The sequence below is a fragment of the Triturus cristatus genome, chromosome 2_1 (assembly GCF_964204655.1).
Source record: "Triturus cristatus chromosome 2_1, aTriCri1.1, whole genome shotgun sequence".
Classification (NCBI taxonomy): domain Eukaryota; kingdom Metazoa; phylum Chordata; class Amphibia; order Caudata; family Salamandridae; genus Triturus; species Triturus cristatus.
The window spans coordinates 100,192,385-100,213,081 of NC_140581.1; the positions used below are offsets into that span (position 1 = coordinate 100,192,385).

General features: G+C 44.7%; 1 protein-coding gene across 2 annotated transcripts in view; it reads right to left on the minus strand.

The window, feature by feature from the left end:
* Nucleotides 1–20,697, minus strand: part of IL11RA (interleukin 11 receptor subunit alpha) — a 278,686-nt gene that overhangs the window by 61,468 nt on the left and 196,521 nt on the right. For both annotated transcript variants that reach the window (XM_085628331.1, XM_085628322.1), the window contains exon 6: nucleotides 9,747–9,779. In XM_085628331.1, the coding sequence (XP_085484457.1) occupies nucleotides 9,747–9,779 (33 nt within the window). The remainder of the gene's footprint in view (nucleotides 1–9,746; nucleotides 9,780–20,697) is intronic.

Below are 20,697 nucleotides of genomic sequence, written 5' to 3' on the forward strand. Positions count from 1 at the left end.
TTTGACCTTCTGCCGCAGACAGATTTGGCGCCTGCCTGGGAGTTGACGGAGAGGTCCAGATCATTAATGCAGCACAGATATTTGTCCATTTGGGCCCAGCGAGCGGAGACTCCATCCAGTTGCATGTTATTGATCTGCTCTTGTGGCTGTTTACTGGTGTTGGTTAAGAGCCCTAATTCTTCAAGATAGCTCAGTGGGCTAACTGTGCAGCAGCGATACGTGTATCACCGGCATATTGAAGTTTCGTATCCAGTCTGGATCAACCTGACCCTTTATTGTTTCATGAAGAACGGAAGCAATATTATATTATTGCGTTGGGTAATATTAACAATTGCTTAACGACGGAGGAGAAATTCAGTTTGTGGTGTGAGCTACTGACGTAGTCATCAACTTGCATTTGTACCTCACCTGGGCTCTGCAGGTCCAAGACCGCTGACCTCCTGACCACTTTGAGGTGGCTACGGAGGACACGTGAGCGCAATCGAAAACAGCATTATAAATTCATGGTCAGTTCTGAAACCTGCCTGGCTGAATGGCCTCTCCTGTTTTTCACTGTTGCTCTTAGAAGCCTACAATGAAAACAAATGTGAAAAAGTGAATTAACAGAGTGTCCCAATCACGCCTCCCAAACACTGGCCAATGGCATTGCTCCATTTGGCTTCGGAGCTATTTTCACTGTGTGACAAGGGAGTCATTCATTTCCCACTTGGTTTAGAGTGCTGAGTTGACTTTGCATGTGGGGTGGCAGGTGTCTGTGCAGTGCAGGTCGCAGGGGTTCATGGGATTTTCCACAATTCCCTAAGCTGCACCCATCATCGCCCATCACCGCGTACCGCTGCGAGCGCGGGGTAGAGTATATTATGCTATTTGGATTGGCTTTTGAACGAGTTGGTTCAGGCAGCCATTTTATTTATTTTTTTACTTTGTTAATGGAAGGATTTTCAAGCCCGCCAACTCACACAGCACCACCACGTGTCACACAATATCGGCTCTATTCATAGGGTCACCCGGTGAAGAGCTAATATCACTCTGCGAGCGAAAGGCCAGCAGAAAACCCCTGCGGATTACACAACCGCCACCGAAAAAAACTGGGAGGGGGCTTTAGACGCCTTTTGGCTGGTAGCGGCGATCCCCCTTTCCAATATTTATTCCCAGCAGCCGAGGCTGTGAAGGCCTGGCAGTTCTGCCCTTCTACAAGCCCCCACCCTGCTCACACCATGAGAAAAGTTGTAAATTGGCAGGCCTGGATGTGTTCAGCCTCTTTCAGCCCAGGAGAGGTCAAAGGTCAGCACATATCAGTCAGGAAGTTTAAGGGGCATGGCCCCGGTAAAAGGCAAAGGATTGGACTGTGGAGGAGGGGGTGGTATATACTATATACTGAAGAGAAGTGTCAATTCATTCACAGTAATGATTGTGGAGATGCCAGTGTGTGAGAGGGGCAGGGATGTGGCCTGGTCTAGAGTTGGATAATAAAGGAAAATCCCCCGCCTTCTTAAGGACGTGCTACAATCAGTAGTGTCTAAGTGGTGGAGTTTGGTGCGCCTACCGCCCCTAAAGTGTAAACTTTCCAGCAAAAATAAAAGGACTTTCCATTCACACCCAACTCTCACTGGCTTCTGAGGCTTGGGTTTGTGGAGACTCCTACAGACTTCAGCTTTTGGGCAGCCCGAGTCCTGTTGGAGAGGTCAGCAGGAGGCCGGATCATGCATGGAGAGACGGGAGAGGCAGGTCCGGACAGGCCAGTTTACAGTTCTGAGTGTTTTTGAAGCTATAGGTCTGTTTCACCCTGAGTGAGTGCAGTGTTCCCTAGTGGATGGGAAACACACGAGGCCAAGGCCCGGCAGACACTGCTTTACAAATAACAAGAACACAAGGTCCAGGGCAAACGCCACTTTGGGATGTCTTCTGGTGTCGCCTGCACACTGATGGACAGATGGACAGAGAACGTGTCCGCATCAGGCTTTTGCTGCAGTGACTTGAAATCATCAGGTGCGCTTCACAGAACCTGGGGCGGGAGGAGTGCTTGGTCGTGAAAGCGAGAGGCGCTGTCTGCAGTGAATATACTCTATAGATTAATTTTAGTTCGGTATCTTGGTATAGCGCACAACTCACTACCGAAGGGGTATCTCGGCGCTGTGCTGATCATGCAAAGGGAAGAACATTATAAAACAGCCAGATGTTTTCTCCACCTTTAGGCCAGGGGCAGAAGGCGATCGTGAGAGTGCGGCAGCTGAACACTGCCCCCGCCCTCATGGGGGCGATGACTTCCTGGATGACCAGTGCGTTGTAGAGACACTGGCAGGGTGTATTATTACTGCCCCGTCAGCGTCAGTGTAGAGGCAGCTGCGGCCTTCCTTTAGAGATGGTTCAGGGATCTCCACTCCCAAGCGAGGTGCAGCCGGTCACTGTCCCACCGGTGAGATGCTCTAGGCGATCCCTGGAGCCTGCCTGCCCCTCGCAAAGAACATCCGCCTCCTGAGATGTGAAGTTAGTGCAACAATACAGGGCCATTTTGTGTATGGTCAAAGGTGCTCCTTCATTTGCATGGGGCCACGTCCACATGCATGAGAGAGCCCTCACTTTTCAACTTCGCAGACACAGTGGGCATTGGCGTCCAAGGACTGGCCAGAACCGGCCGCTTAGATTGAAACTTGTCCCCCAAACACTGGGAGGGAACCAGTCACTTCAAAGTGCATCTTTCCAATTGGTGCTGTGCACTTCCTTGAAAACCAGATACAAAGCTGCACGGCCACCCTGGTATTCTTGTGATGAGCAGCCCCACCACAATGTCTTATTGGTTTCACACTAAAGACAGACAAGCAACCAACCAATCAGGAGCTGTTGTGAGGATCTTGTTTCTTTCGCAAAGTAGGAAGGGATTGTTCAGGAGTTTCCTCCCTCAAGCCACAGGCTTACCTGCTCAAAACTGCTTCATTCATTGGAGACCGCACAGACAGCCCTTCCTGCTCCATTGAAAGTGATTTGAATCCAAACCAGGCACGCGCAGTTCACTTGAGAATAGATACAGCAGGGACGAGGGGCACGCCTCGCAGGCAGACACACAGGAAATGACAGACAGAAGACCTCCGACTAGCACTAAACCTACCAAACATTATCGGAACTCAGAAGCTACATACATACCAGGCGATCCTATATTAGGAGAAACCCATCCCCGCCAGTATTACTCACGCGGCTATGCAACAAGGAGGGGGTGGAGGGCTCGTGACAAACTAACACAGATGGACAGACACCCAGTATGCATCCATCCAATGGGGTACAAGTACAAATCCTTGTACCCCTCAACCATAGGTCAGTCACTACCAACTGTGGGTAATGTTATGTCCCGAAGATTGGAACAGCACTCCACTATGATGAAAGGAGTTCCACTCTGGGTGTAGTTCCACCAATGTACAACCGGTTAGCACTCGGTTGGTGAGTACCATACAACATCATGTAAAGCCCATGTCAAAGGACGGATGAGATACAAGGCTCATGAAACACGAAAACATGCCAGCATGATAAAAGGAGGAGCACAGTGATACACTGGTGCTGTACCCGATACTTTCATCCCAAAAACCTGTCAACAGGCAAGGATTTTTAAAGAGTTCAACCGAGATTATCCAGGTGTGTGTAAGTGAATGATGTTAAAGCACGTTAGCTAGATTCTGATCTGGGCAGAGCAATCCAGCTTCAATGCGAGACTTAATTCTCAATCGACTATTATGCCAAAATCAGGAATACCAGCTCAGTGTTGGGAAAAGCTTAGTTGTGGAGCCGACTTCAAGGCTGGCTCCAGTTTTCATCTTTGACGCTTCATACTGCTGACTCCACAGTAAGAAACCCTGCTTTTAGCTGCTACAGACCTTACTTTGGTTATTGGCATCTGCTTTAATCGCTGGCATTGTGTATCCCAAAGTCTGACAGAATTTAGCGGTGAAACTGAAGAGAGACGAAAAACAAAAAAAGACAAGAGAGTTTTATCCCTGAAGCTGCCGATGCCATGAATCTCTCAGGCGCCGACATGTTCTGGCAGCCAGAGCTAAAGATTCTTTACGTGCACAACAGCTGAACACAGTGTGCAAACTCATGTCCTATAACTCAATATAGACCTTGGCCTGGAGCCTGGACGTCTGGCTACCAGGAGCCACCAGTGAAAGACAGATCACGCGGCAGAATAGGGCGATGGAGCAAGATGTGTCCTACTGTCCTGCGAAGGTGTGCTGCCACGGAGATCTGTGGCCACAACACGTTTCGGCCCTTTGTTCACTAGTGAGAGTATGATGTTATTTACTACTGGGTAAGACCAAAAGTAATGTGAATTATGCATTTGAGACACCAACAGTGGAAGGCTATGGCTGCAGTAAATTTACAGGTTGAGTGCTAAGTAGAGCTGCAAATTTACAAATGTAGCGGGATCGTCTTGAGGTAGGAAGCTCACTTTTCTGTCCCTGGCATGGGTTAAAACGTTCCTATATACTGCAAATATCTGTGTGCACTCCTGGTTCATTCTTAGTGTGAAATTAAGTTTAGTGCCTTCATGCAGTCTGTAAAAACTGCAGCTCTAGAGTCTGGGAAGACGCAAAACGACTGGGTCACGCTATGACTAAAACCCCCACAGACCCTCAGATTTACCGGCTCCACTGTCTCCTAATACCATTAGATATTTGAGATATTTCAGTTATTGTCTTTCAACGCAAGTCTTTTGCCTTCAAAATAAGGAGTTTAAAAAAAGTACAATAAAGTCCTATTAAATACAGAAGAACGCCAAGGAAGACAAAAACAACAAGGAAAAAGTTCAAATGTTGAAGAAAACTCTAATGTGTATTAAGGATGATTTCTCCGTAATGGAGCAATACAAATAAATAGCATGGGAACCCCGCCTATTTACAAAATGAAGAAGTGGCGTTATGTTTCCCTAGAAAGTCTCCTCTTATTAGAAATAAAATAACTAGCGCAAAACTACAAGTCAGGGAAGACCCCAACCTAACGAAGATTAATTCCAATGTGATTCAAAATATGGCTTTTAATATTCCAAATCAAAGTTCTTTATGACTCTTTCCTGTATGTGGAATTTTTACAATTACTGTGACAAAGGCTCATATTCCAATGTATTTCGAGGTTAATCTAATCCTTTTTGATTGAAATATGCCTTGAATTCCATTTAGATTTAATTTTCCTAAAAAATAGTCACCGTTTTCAAAATACTGTAACGTTTCTCAACTTTACATTTCGAGGGAAAAAATATCTCTGCTAGTAATACTTCCAGCTACAAAAATCAACAAACACCAAGATTTTGTTGGAAACTTTTGTCCCAAAAATAATTACTGTTGGAAACATTGTAACACAAAACTAGGTTTCACAAGAATTTACACCTTCAGGTTAAGATTTCTGTCTCTTACAAATCTTTCAAAAACCAAGGATTGACAGACTGCAGAAAACCGTGAAAATGTGTAACTTCTCACAGCCCTGCTGGCTCATGTTGCCACACTCGACTGTCCTGTTACACGGTGGAGGGACCAAGGCGGCTTCATGCCCTGCAGCAGCCTGCAGTTAGCATCAGATCCACAACTGAGCTGTAAACCCAAGGTGAGCCTGACATGTTCTGGAATAAACAGTGGAAAGTGAGGCTGCCAGGAGGCGCAGATGGAGGGAAACAGCCTTCCCAGGAAAACAAGCATTGCAGAGACGTGGGTGGCGGAGGAAAAGATAGGAAAGAGAGAAAGTGCGAGAAGCAGAACCAGGACAGACAGAAAAAAGACGAGAGGGACAAGAGCGAAATAGGGCAGAGATAAAGGTGGAATATGAGAGAACACAAGAGGCAGAGTGAGTAGAGAAAGGCCATGCAGACCAAAAAGACTTCAAGTCACAAAGTTTTCAGCACATCTACATTGAAATTTAATGCACACACACAGGGGCTTGTGGGCATACATTGCAAACCCCGAGTCAAAAACTCAGGAAGTGCATTTTTGCAATCAGGGATTCAATTAGTGACTGGGACCAATCCAGTAGTTCAACAGATTATCTGCGGTCTTTTTAAAACAAATGGAGGTGCACTAAACATAGAATAGAGAGTCCAAAATATTTCTCTTTTTCTTTTTTTGACTTTTATTTCATTGGCAAATCGGAGAGTGAAAAGGAACCACTTATCAAGGTGAATGATCGATATTTCGCATTTATAAAGCAGAGCGACGATCAATGTATAAAGCAACTCCGTTAAAATTTGTAGGAGCTACAAGTCCATTTCACAAAGTGCATCTCGTCATTAAATGAATCAATGGTTTTTTATATATCTAAACAACCACCTACCTACGTTTAAAGTTAAACTGAATCATTTATACATCTGGTATGAGATGACATCTATCTTTCACTCTCGAATCACCAATATAAATTTTAAACTTGACTTGCTATCGATTCAAGCCCTGAAGAATTTCCGTTAAACTGTCTTTACAGAAACGAAACGCGTTGGCTGTCTTTGTGTATTTATCATCCATAAAATAAAAGTCAAAAAAAGAAAAAGAGAAATATTTTGGACTCTCTATTCTATGTTTAGTGCACCTCCATTTGTTTTAAAAAAAATGTTAGATCTGTTTACAGAGGCACCATTAGGTGAAGGGTGCTGGAGTTTCAGTGCATAAACAGCCTGATAAGGTGGCAGTATTATAAAAGTGAGGTGCTACCATTTATGTCCGTCACCTTTTAGTTCTTTTTTGATATCAGATTATCTGAGATCGTAAAGTTACGATTAAGTTGGAAACCGGGGAGTTTACAAGGGGGGGACATGGCAGTGAATATTCAGAATTTGGAGCTTAGGCAGTATTGTCGAAGGATATGTGAATTTAGAAAGTATTTTTCTCAAAATATCACAGGTTTTGCAAACTTTACAAAGGATGATGAGTTTTCAAAACACAAGATGAACTTTCTTTGTCAGAATTTTTACCCAGTACAAAGTTTTTGAAAGGGTACCAAACTTTGCAAATTTTATTAAATGCAAAGTTTGTAAACTTCTCAAGATAGATTGGAAAATTAGAAAAAAATAACAAGCACTAGCATGAAATAGCTATTTTAAGGCAGAGGGGCCGGCAGCAATTTGCTGCTTGAAAAAAATTAAAAAGAAAAAAGTGTAGGCGAAGAAGGAATAGGTAAGGGAACCCACAGGAAGTGGGTGAAGGAAGTGGAAAAGCAACAAAGGTGAGTGGAGGGAATAGCACACAAGCGAGAAAGGGAGAGGAGTTGGCCTAACGTCAAGGGCGGTCGACCTCTAATCTGGGGTACAGGGTTCGAGTCTCGGCAAAGACGTGCAACATCCTGTCAATCTGGGCGATTAATCTTCCTGCGCCTAACAAAAATGAATTAGTCCTCATGTACCGCAACTGATGCTCATGTAAAGCGCTCTGATATCCGATACCTTCGGGTCAAGTTCGCGCTATATAAAACTTCGTAAAAAAAAAACTTTTTAAAAAAGCAACATGGACCGTGGGGAAACAAGAGGTTTGGCCGGGGGAAACACATGAGTGAGAGAGCTACTAACACAAAGGAGACATCAATACAGATTGCAGGTGGGAGAAGCACACAAGGTGGAGAGCTGAAAATCACATGCACTATCATAGAATGCTTTAACAAAACAAAAAATGTAGGTCCCTCAAAGTGAAGAATAGAAGGTTAGAAGTCAGCCAATCAGAGAGGTGGTAAAGAGGCTATGCACCAGGCGAGGGGCAAACATAAGATGGACAAGCTTGGAGAAGGAAAGCCACTGAATAAGAAAGAAGCAAATGAGAAATACAATAAAGGCAACCAATGATTAGCAAATGACTGGCTGCAAGTCATAGTAAGATCTTGGTAAACCCACAATAGGTCTTGTGCATTCAGACAGCTCGCGTTGTTTGGTAGACGCATCCTAAAATGTTCAGCAACACAGGTGGACTTTCTAATGATGGAAGTTCTGCCTGTCTAGGGTTAGGCGTATTCATGGAAATCGATGATGGTAATAGATTCCTAGGCGTTGGTAGGGACATTATTGATAATAAGAAGACACATCAACCTTGCAACTTTTTGGAAATTACAGACATTCGTATGCCTACCATGAAGTCACTCCTTTTTCCTTTTTGAATCTCATAAATTAGAGCCATTTTATGCTTCTAGAGTTACTCATGCATGACCCAATTTAACCACGAAAGTAACAGGAGTTACTGAAGCTAATTAAGGAGTTTGGGGTAGGGGGAATTAGAGCCGGCGTCACATCCCTAACCTGATCACTACACTGATCCATAGACCTCATCGCGAGATAATACCTGAAAAGCACTTGAGCCAAACAAAAATCCAAAATATACCTTGTGTAGCATGGGCTGGGAGCACAAATGCCTCTGCGATACTGAACAGTGCATAATCTATACCTTATGCTTAATACCATATGCTTAACAGGGACTGAACAATACATAAACTGGAGGTGAATGAAATATTATGTTCTGCCTGTGTAATTGGCCGCATTTTGGTGACTCCGAGTTACTCTTGTAATGTGGAGATCCGGCCAAATTCCACCAAAGAAAGGCTACTCAAGTAGCAACAGCAAAATCAACTCGAGTAGCTGTGCCCTCTGGCACGCCGCATGGTGCCGTCTGTGCTGATTATTCCTGCACTAAATCATAGTGCGACATGCCTATTTCTGCCCATTGGTGGACCTCTGTGGAATACGCAAAGTTGAATTCCACAAGATCCGCACACCCCAACAGAGAACATGTTCTGTTGCATCACATGGGTTGGACAGTACAGAAAGCAAATCTGATGCATTATATGGGTTCGGCAGTAAAGAAACTGAGGCATCAGAACAGAAAGAATAACCTGGGCATTATATGTCTACCTACTTCAGATATTATACTTGGGCACCAGAGGCATAAACCATCCTCTCACAAAGGCAGAGAGAGGAAATAAAAATATAAAAAGTGTCAGACATACTTCTTCGTTGGCATATAATCTTGGTGCCTGCCCGCACATTGTTACAGACATCAGCTTCTCTTGGGTTTGCTGGCTTCATGTTTTGGGCTAAGTTTATCCTGTTCCAGGAACATAAATGAAAGCACTGATGCCACCAGGAAAAGGGAAATGTTTTGTACACTAAAAATACAATGGTGCTGTAAACAATAGAAAGAACACTTAATAAGATGAAGGCAGAAAGACCTTATGTGGAAACCATCAAGCTAAATTAAAAGAGAAAATATAACAGCATGAAAAACACGCAGTCCTGGCCAGAAAGCTCAAAGTGTTGATCCTGAAGATGTGGGAGTGACACAGACTGCTAAGTTTGCTCCCAGGCATAACAAGTGCTACTTGTACTCCCAGGAGGAGCCATAAAATGCCTGCCACTAAATTGATATACCGAAAAAAAGGACACAAAGGAGAGCAAGACCCCACTGGGCTAGTCTGCCATTTTGAAATTGCCTTTGATTGTGAAATGTTGAAATTCCTGTTATCTTATAAATTTTCTGTGTTAATGCTTATTTCAAGTGAAGAAAGTCGTGTCAAAAAAGAACCAAAAAACTTAGCAAGATCTCACTGTCATAAATGGGCAAATCCAGAACATTGTTGTGGGCAACGGAGACCAACAAACGCGTACAACTAACAATGGGTAAGTGATAACCAGAAACAGCCAGTCGATTGTTCACTATAAAAATAACATGAATGAAGGGTGATTTGACAAATCAAAATACACTTCTTGGACAATTCCGTTTTTCTTTCATTTATATAACTCGTACCTTAATTTTTCTTCCTCCGTCAGCGTATGTTTTCTGCATAGGGAAAGAAAAACACAAACTCTTAGGTGAAAGAAATAAAAAAAATTAAATATATAACAGTCAAATAACAAACATTCAATAGAACAACCATTTAAAACAAACAGGATAAGCTAAATGAACAATACAAATGCAATTTTTTTTATTTCTTTATTATTTAAGTTAAACACTTTTTGCCAACATGCAAAACTTGATGTGTATGCCTTTTAATTGATTAATTATAACTGTATACTAGTATGATATATCAGCCCACTTTCTAATACTGGCTTATATGGTTCTTGAACTTGCTCAAAGTTACTATCTGATTTTGCTTTCACGTGAAGATAATACATAGATGATTTAATATGGACCACTCAACCAAAGCCCGCTCCATCAAAGCCTTCCTCTCAGCAGTTCCGTAGGTTGTGTCCACATGATGTTGGTCTGGTCAATGAGCTCAACCAGTGCCCAGGAACCAGGGTGTCCAGTTAGACATGAACTTCACTTTTGCTCTTCAGATGAGAACCACCATTAGATCCTACAGTGTCCAGCTATGAAACCCAATGAACCTGAACTTACTTCTTTCCACCCATATGAGCAGTATGGTGGTGGCTGCGACTCTATCTTCTAGAGGCCCTTATTGGAACACCCTATACTAAGCCTTGATCGCCCTACAGAAGTGACTCAGAATGTGGCAGCCTGCCTGGTCATGGGGACACAGAGCCTTAGACATGCATTATCAATGGTCCAGCAACTGCACTGGTTTTGATGCAAAGGCACATGCGATTGAAGGCACTTAGTGTAAATTACTGGACCATTTGTGGTGGTGGGCTGGACTTTATTGGCAAGATTTCTTGCTCCATGGGCTCCCACCAAGTTCGATTAGCGCAGGACGTCCTGCTCAGTATAAGGCGCTTTCACGGACCAGGAGGGCGAGCCTTCGCAGTTCAGGGATCTTTGCTGTGGACTTTGATGCTCCTTATCCAAAGAACAGTGCATTGGAATCCAGAGGGAACTGAAAACCTGGACAATATCCTGAAAAATGATGGCAAGAAACTCTTCTAAACCAGTAGCTCTTTGTGAGAAGCAACCTTTGAGCGGCCCAATTATAAATCCTATAGCACCAAGAAGCATGCAGGCAGTGAAGCTCTTTATTTAAATAAAAAAAAATATAATACAAATAACATCAATGTATTTTCCGATCTCTTTTTTGTTTGCTAACACTCAATGATTACCCAAGTGTTCCTTCTTAAATTACGGTACTTGTTTTTCACATAAAGTAATAAAGTTAATGACAGCCGCACTTATTGTAAGTGTCAGTATACATGAATAAAAGAAGTATAAGTGGTACAGATAGAGATGTAATACAAAAATATTATAGATTATTGAAACACTGTGTTTAGTTAGGTCCACCACAGTAAATAAACAGGACCTGGAACAGCTAAGCCTGGGTTTGAGTTTACAGTGCAAAGAATGTGTTTCTTGAGGAGGGAAGTGTTTTTATTTACAGTGTAAAGTAAGGCCAGATGCACAAAGCCCTTTGGCAGTCAAAACCCTGTGATTGGCAGACTCACAGCACTTGCAACCGCAAACATCTTTTCACAATGTACAAAAGTCCTTTTACAAGATGGGAAAAGCCTTTCTTAAAAGAGGTTTGCCACCCTTTGCCCGAGTTGGCAGAGTAACTGGTTCACAAACAAAATGGCGTCCGAGTGGCTTCCGGGTGAGCAGGTAGGAGTCCAGAGGACCACGGCCACCTCCCCCACCTCTTCCGAAATAGATATATATTTTTAAAGCGTCAGCTGCGCCTTTATTGAATATGGCCTGCTTTTAAAAACAAAATGTTCGGAAAGCCACACACGGGAATGGAGCTTTCAGGCCGCCATTGCTTCATTCGTGGCCAATCACAGGGGATCACAAATTGTAACATGCCTAATTAATATTCATTAAGTAAGCTGTTTTGAGACCCCCCCAACCCCCTCCCCGCCCCCGCCTGCAAAATACGAATTGTGATGTAATCGGTTAGTACATGGATCACATCAAACAATGCATTCCAATGCACAAACAAGCGGATGTGTAAATTGTGTAACCCTGGTTTGTAGATGGAAAAAGTGCACCTGGTGCATACTTCTTTGCAAAGAAATGTATCCTGAGGGAGTTTGTGTGTGTAAAATGAAAGGAGTATTAGAGAAATGCTTATAGATACTTGAGGCAGGTGTGATTCTATAATTCTATTGGCAACAATGTATTTTAAAGATTGAAGCAACTTTTAGACTAAAGAGAACAAAAATGCAGGTATGGAGACAGACAGGCCAGCAAGAGGGCGTGGCCAGGTGGGCTTTGCGCTAGAATGTCCTTCATGGTCGTTGTCCCACCTCTCTGCATCTGTGACTTTCTTCTCACGCTAGGACCAGTGTTGCCTCCTCTGGGTGACACTGCAGACTTGGGGACGTACTTCGTTCGTGAGATAATGACTGCAAAGCCGCTCCTCACCCTCGACCACAGTGTGGCTAAGATCCAGGTGCCTGTTGTCTGGCGATCGCGAGGGCGGTCCATGGGGAAGGCGTAGGAAGGGGGGAGAAAGGCAAGAGGTGACCCTGCTACTAAACTGGCCAGTGTGGGTGTAAACCCTCAGATCTTCAGGAGTGAAGAAGACAAAAGCCTTCAAGCCGCGGGAGGGCTGTTTCCACCCAATCACATCTAGCGAAGCAGAGGGCGGTGAGATGTCAAACCGCTTGAGAGGGGACACGCCACTGGTTGCCAGCTCTGGAGAGGCTTCAAGAGAAAGCGAATGGATGCAATCCACAGAGATGGCTGCTGAATGGAGGCTGGAGGCCACAGAGGAGATTGCTATCCAGTCAATGGAGAAGATGACTTTGGTGAAATATTTCATGGACTATGTAACAGGAGACCAACAACCCTCACGCCAACATTCAAGCGTAGTGCTGATGCCACCATCATCAGCCAGGAGAACAAACTAGAGAATCTGAAGAACATGAAAATGGCCGTCAATATACAGCTATACGCTGGTTGAAACCTGCAGGCGCGCCCCCTTTACTTATACTGATAACACTTGGGTCTTGTTTGATGGCAGGTAACTAAGTTTAGTTTGCAGGGCCAGTATTACATAATATATTGTGGTCTGTATCACGTCTAGGCTTCTAATATAATTGTAAGCTGGGTGATTGTAGTAGAGTGTACTGTTGTCATCTTACTGTATTTGTACTCCATATTTTGGTATGTCTGGAGTCATTTACAAGCCTGAAATCCAATAAAAAATGTTTTAAAAAATGTTCACCAAGCCACATTGCTCATGTTGTGATGAAAAAGAAAACTACAATGGGAAATGACGTGTAGAAAGAGGGGGGGGGGGAAGAGAGGGGGAGGGAATTGGAAAGAGATAGTAGAGACCCTGAAGGTAGCAGCATTGTAAATGAATGTCTGTGCATTCCTCAAACAAAATTTGAGGTTTAACACTGACATTAGTCAACAAAAGGCTGCAAAAGGCCAGACTCAGGAAAAACCCTGAGACATACGGCCCACACAGTTTGGTACTCACTCCCATGCATCCCGACCGCAGCATCAGGACCCGTGGATATGTGGTCCTACAGGATAAGCATGATCGAAGTGCACATTAAGACCATGGGAGTTCCTACCTCAGGGAAGCATGGCTTAGTACATTAACTGCTCGCTACTGGTCTCAGCTGTGACCTGCAGTCACAAGCTTGATTATTGTCAAGGGCAACTGAGAGACTCTCATCCTTATAATAATCCACATTTGTAAAGCGCAAAATATCACCCGTAAGGGTCTCTAGGCGCTGGGGGCCCTCGGGAAGATTAAGCAAGCTATTGCCCAGAGTCACATGGTGCTGGGCTAATCTGCCGCCGGCGCCGGGGATCGAACCGTGATTCCCAGAGTCAGTCGACCTGGCCGCTGCGCCACACCTCTTCCCTTTCAGGTGGATAATCTGGGTGTCATTAAACTGAATATTAGTAACACCTAATAATTACAGTGCTTAGAGACAGCAAAATAAGCAGTATGAAGCACTTTATAAGAACACAAGTTACCTGCAGGTAATCACCTATTATGATTGTCGTACTACGGCAGGTGCCGAGGTTACTTAAGGAGTAGTGCTTAATTTGAGCCAGTGGTTTCCGGTGCTCGGTACTGGCACTTAATTGTCAAGAGGGCACTTGTTACAGCTGCCACATGGTGGCGCTGCTTGTAAAATTGAGAGAGGAGCAGAAAAAGAGCTGTTTTTTTTTAAATTCAATATACATTAAAAAACAACTAATACCTGTCACCCTGACCATTTTTATAGTTTTTGGGGCCTAAAATAGTCTGAATTGTCGCACTTGTAGGAGAGTGATAGTTAGTAGTTGTGTAGGTACTGTCATTGGCAGCGCTGGCAGGGCAATAGATGGAGCAAGCAGCGGTGGCCTCCTGAGGTGGTCCCTGGCACTTAATTTTGTACAAATGAAGCACTGTTAGGAAGGGTAGCATGAGGGGAAGGTGGATGCCCAAGTAGGGTCTGTAGTTGTGCATTATTGATGACCGTGGCTGCCTGTCCTTATCTCTGATCGGTGTCTACAGTCCAGGACCAGTGAGCAGGAGGCGCAGAGCATGCCTGCCCTTATACAGTAGTGCACAGCACGAGCAGCGCCTCGGCCTGCCCAAGATGTCTGCCAGAGACGTCCACGCTGCGATGTATGGAATGCGCACGCACAGGCACAGAGGGGGCTGTAAACACTTCCAGTGAGGGACAGAGAGATCTGTAAACACCGGGGCTCCAGGAAGAGAACGTGCACGGGTTGTAGATTTATCACCCTCCAGCGTCGGCCCTGCGCAGAGAAGACAAACATATTGAACGTTTGTAAAATAAAACACAGCCGCGAGCTCAGGATAGCCATGGGCTCCCCAGGAGAACCATTCATCCATTTCCGTTAATTCAGGGCTCAGAGGCATTCATGTTCGCGCCCCTCTGCGGGCAGGGGGCAGTGTGACCGAGGGTTGGGCATGCACTCTCTGTGTGCTTAATTTGTAACAAGATAAGTGCGAGGGTCCTTCTCAGGAGGGCACCAAAGCTTGCCCCGCCCATTGCCGCTGTTAGCGCTGCCAATGACGGTACCACTACCTACACAACTGCTAACCATCACACCCCTACAAGTGTGACAACTCAGAATGTTCAAGGCCCCAGAGCCATGAGAATGGCTTGGCAGCAGGTATTCGTTGTTTTAAATGCATATTGAAATAATAATTGACTAATAATTGACTGTTCTGATTATCGATAAAATACACAACCAGCGCCACCTTGTGGCAGCTGCCATAAGTGTCATTAAGTGCCGGGCACTGGAAACCACCTGCTATAATTAACCCTTGCCCTCTCTCTACATAGAAAAGTAATAATAAAGTGTAATCCTACACGTGGTGTACTCCACGTTTGTTTGTATCGGAGAACACAACCCACTCTGGACCAGGGATTTCTACTCCCGTTCACTCCTGTGGCAGAGAGAGTATGAATCAAGGATGCATTTCTGTAAATCCTGCCTTCTCGTTTCCCTTATGTATTGGACTACCTAAAAGGCCTAATATTAGCAGGTGACATGGGTTATTGGCAAGGAAACGGGAATTACGCGTCAACGAGTTACCAAATTATGTAGAAAGAGTCCCTAAATTATATAACAAAAGATCAGGGCCAGTGTCTCGCATTCCGTGACAGTAATTTTTCGGTATTTTGTCACTTTAACACATAGTAATACTATATAGTCAAAGGTTTCACCACATTAATGCGAGTTTAACAACCAAATACTGAAAATAAACAACTGAAAAGTGGTCAGTTACCATTTCAAAGAGTCTGCCACTGCACGGCGCACGTGGAGATTTTACTTCCTATTTTTGATCCATTTTAGCTAGAAACAAACTTGCTTTTTTTTTCTTGAGATCTGCAAATTATGCCAGATAGACTTTCCGTCCCTGAGCCATAAAGGGACAATTTTAAAAGTAGTAAATGTTCCCATAGGATTACTCATATGTGTGGAACAAATATAAATCTTTCATGGACCTTGGTGGCAATCCTAGAAAGTACTTTTCGAATTCTACCAGGAATCTTCATATGTGTAGAATTTGGAAATACAGAATTTCGGCACGTCAGGTTTGCATAAAGAATGTATTTGCAGATTTAACTATTCACTAACAATATATCCACAGCGATATCTTCCCTCTAGGGGCATTCTTTCCAATACCCCCCAATTAACCTATACGCGGGAGCCCCCCACAATCCAAGTTTCCATGAGATTCCAAGGTGGGGAACTACCACCACAATCACACTATTGTGAGTGTTCAATTACACATGCAGCATGATTCCCACCCCAGAAACACGCATAGCCACATCTCTTCCCCTGTAAAAATCCACTTTAGTTGTGAATTTTCTATGTTCGTAAATTGACTCTGCGAACGTAAAATTCAAGCAGTCCTGAATTTGCGAATCGTTTCCACGGTGATCATACTGCATACATAAGTTACACTTAGGTGAAAACTTTGCACTGTAAGAGAGGTGGCTTTGCTCCATTGGAGATTCCATGGCATGTTTGAAACAGTGTTTGCGTGCTAGCACACTTTCCACACAGAATAGCTATGCTCTCTTTGAGGGATCACTCTTCATGCAAAACTTTCAAGTATTGGAGCGTGTTGTCTACACGAGCGGACTGTGAAGCTGCTGCTGGCCAGCAGCACTCTGTGGCCGCGTACACTGGAGAGGGCGGAGCCTTGGGGAACGCTACAGGTAATGAGGATGGGCTCAGATCTCTGGAAACCTACTTGGACCAGTTGTGTTCTGGTCTCCAGGTAAGACATGATGATGCTATCAAAGCCTCTTTGGTATCTGATGGTATCCAACATGGATCACTGATCCACACACTCAGCAGCCACAGAGAGTTTGAGTGGGAGGTCAGTATTTCAATAAATGTCTAGGGTGTCAGTGACCACTGGGATGACCACCCCCAGTGACCTGCACTGTAGTCTGAGTCTTGGCTGGTCCTGAACGAGGTCATCACTTTCTATCTTATCAGGGAGGAAGGTGGACACAGATGGTAACTTGTGATGTCATCGGAGTCCAGTTTGGGCTTGAAGAGGCGCTGTCAACTTGTGGTTTCTTGATGGCACTGAGGAAGGAATTCCTTGTTCGAGCCATGCACTGATGATAAGAAGAGGCTTACACTGATGATAAGCAGAGGCTTACACTGATGATAAGCAGCGGCTTACACTGATGATAAGCAGAGGCTTACACTGATGATAAGCAGCGGCTTACACTGATGATAAGCAGAGGCTTACACTGATGATAAGCAGAGGCATCAAGGCTTCATCGGAGACTCCCTTTAATGTACATACAAGGGGGTTGCCATTATACTATTCTGGCTGTTATGGCCTACCAGGGCAGGACTGGGCAGCGGGACTGCAGGTAGGTTTGGATCTTTGGATGGATAAAGACATGCCTTGGGATCCTAATAGCACTTTTTAATGGGGAAAGAGATTCCAAACAATGTTAAGGGGACCTAGTTAAAGTGTGAAAATAAAAGTGAGAAAGGTAATATATATGAACCAAAAAGTGAAAAATGCATCATTCACAAAAGAAAATCCTATTAGAATAGCTATGACTGAGATTTTAGTTAATGTGCTAACAAGGGAAATGAGGAAGTTAATCCAGCTGAGTAACAGACAATTAACTTTAAATTAAAACCGTGTTATGGGTTCGAAAAAACAATAGGGGAAAAAGGTTTGGCAACTTTTTTGTAAGAAATAAACACATTTTGAGCATCCCGCGATGGAGAGCCAGTAGGCACACTGGATATTTGGGGGCAAGTGGGTGGAGGAGAGGGGACGATATCGTCCCTTAAACAGCGCTTATCAGGGAATTAATTTTGTTTGCAGCCATCCTTTTACTTCCCCGTGCATTGCTTACTGGCACCATGCCACCAGAATGCCCTGTATGCATTTATCTACCTAAAATATTCCAATCAAAGAGACATTACGGTCACAATGCAAAATAAAGCATTGCCACAGAATAGCTAGTTATGTTGAGAAACGCTTCCGTAAGGCTTCCAAACCACTGCTCGTAACATAACAAATGATCTTACAGGGGATACAACACAGAAGGTCATAGATGTTGTCACAGGAGAAATTAAATATAGTTCGTTCTGAAAGTTCTCTACAGGCTCCCAGCGGAACACAGAATTAAATGCAAAAAATGTGCATCATGCACAAAGCTTCCTCTACAAAGGCCCTGGCTTTTCTAAAAGTTGTGTCTTCAACACACCAGCCAGGACCATGCACTCGGCTTCTCCAAAAATGATCCCACGACTCGCCTTCAATAGACTAAAATATGTCAGTCGTTCAGGCCATACAACTGTAAAATTCCCACAGGCCTCAAATTCGAGCTGAGTGCAACCACCTTCAATCCGGGAAACTCCTGAAGCTGACGTCTTCCGGGCTGCATGCAACGCACATCACCTGAGAATGAGAGCTTGAGGATCTTCCAGTATATCCAGCGGTTCTGTAGAACATCTGTAACACAGGACTTCCATTTGTATTGTTTCCTCCGAGCATGCTGAAGTTATGACTGGTCAGCACTGCTCAGATCTCTGCCTAAATAAATAATCACAAATCACACCATCCACAACGTCACTAAAGGTGCCCAATACCCTTGCACTCCAGAATCCAACGAGATCTACCTTTGAACCTACCAACCATGCTTTTGGACATGGGGCACACACGCCCTGAGGCTAGTGTGAAATTCTGCTGAGACCAGAGCCCACTTCAGCCATCTCCCATGGTCTTGGCGTGTAGGACCCGGGCTTAGGTCAGGCTTTAGCTCAACAAGATATCCCTAGAGGCCTCAGGTCATGACCTTCAGTCAAGCTGAATGTTTTCTTGGTGTAGAGCCTACACTTAGGTCTTACGCTTTCTTCCCCTACTCCCAACACTCACTAGAAATTGCTTTGAACAATGTTCCGTTACATATTCCTGCAGAGCTTGGAAATCACTCAAATGGCCTCAAATAAATAAGCCATGTACAACCCTAAAAGCGCGGGTATGTGTGATTCACTGAGTCTGTACATTTGCATTCCAGAGAATGACCATCTCAACAATGAACACAGACTTTCTTTATGTCAAGGGGTGCATTCAGGACGTGATTCACGAGTCCATTCCAAATGAAAGTCCCAGAAAGACCTAGGCCTGGATTGTGAGAGGGTAGAAAACAAGGTGGAATTTATCACAAGCAATAAAATCAGACTACCCGCGTTCAGAATTTCTCAGGTTGGATCAATGTTATTGATTCAGAGCTTTTGGTGAATAACGTGCACATTTTGGGGCTTACTGCACCACATCCTGCATATGACAGTACATAATGTACGCTTTTCGCCTTTTGAATTCCGGCAGGTTGACTTTCTCACAAAGGGTGAGGACTTTGTCACACCAGGCAATTAATAGATGGAGCAAATTCCATAACACTTGCTATTCTGACACCTGCGCGAACAGTAGTTGGGGCAGGAGCTGGAAAGCTTCGACCCACTCAGAATCAGGGCCCCAGTCTAGGGACACAGACCTGGAGGTCTTCTTTCCTAAAGGCATCTCTCTGAGCTCTTGAGAATATCCAGGCTAGGATATCTCTGCAGCAATTCAACATTAATACTCTCAAAACTGAATCTTTCCAAATGCCACTCTCTCAAGGTACAACACCAGCTCAGTCCTGGCTGTACTCTTTCAACATCCTTGAGAACAACTAAAGGGATCAGCACCAAACCTCTTAATTCGCTCAAACACCACATTCGCATCTATATCACAGCCAAAAGTGAACACTGCCAGTTAAGAAAGTGGAAAGAATTCAGTCGCTTCAGCATTGCACATGACTTTAAGAAAGATGCTCAACCTGGGGCACTCTCCAGACATTCCCTAGGGTAGGTCCTCTCTCACAGGAATGCTCACACATTGCTTGCATGAAAGACTCTTTCCACGCTAAAGTATGTCAGGTATCGGGGAGCAACTGATTCATCTGCATCGGTCCCATGGACATCTCCCTTCAGCAGCTTCTCATGGTGTCCAGGTGTACCTTCAGCAGCTCCTGATGGTGTCCTGGTTTACCTCAGCAGCTCCTGATGGTGTCCAGGTGTACCTTCAGCAGCTCCTGATGGTGTCCAGGTGTACCTTCAGCAGCTCCCGATGGTGTCCAGGTGTACCTTCAACAGCTCCCGATGGTGTCCAGGTGTACCTTCAACAGCTCCTGATGGTGTCCAGGTGTACCTTCAACAGCTCCTGATGGTGTCCAGGTGTACTTTCAGCAGCTCCTGATGGTGTCCAGGTTTACCTCAGCAGCTCCTGATGGTGTCCAGGTGTACCTTCAACAGCTCCTGATGGTGTCCAGGTGTACCTTCAGCAGCTCCTGATGGTGTCCAGGTGTACCTTCAACAACTCCTGATGGTGTCCAGGTGTACCTTCAACAGCTCCTGATGGTGTCCAGGTGTACCTTCAGCAGCTCCTGATGGTGTCCAGGTGTACTTTCAGCAGCTCCTGATGGTGTCCAGGTTTACCTCAGCAGCTCCTGATGGTGTCCAGGTGTAGCTTCAACAGCTCCTGATGGTGTCCAGGTGTACCTTCAACAGCTCCTGATGGTGTCCAGGTGTACCTTCAACAGCTCCTGATGGTGTCCAGGTGTACCTTCAACATGGCTTGTTGGGCCCTAAAATCCTCCATTCCACGCTCCTCTCTGCCTGTCCAGCACATAGAGCGCCCTGGCTGCCCCCAACCCCCTGAACATCTGACGCTCTCCTGCAAGGACCCGTGCCTCAAAATCACCAAGCCATGGTGCAGTCCTTCTCCCACAGCTTTTCCAAAATATGGGGTTCCATTCCCCTGCTATGAGCTATTATCACCCCCTTCCTG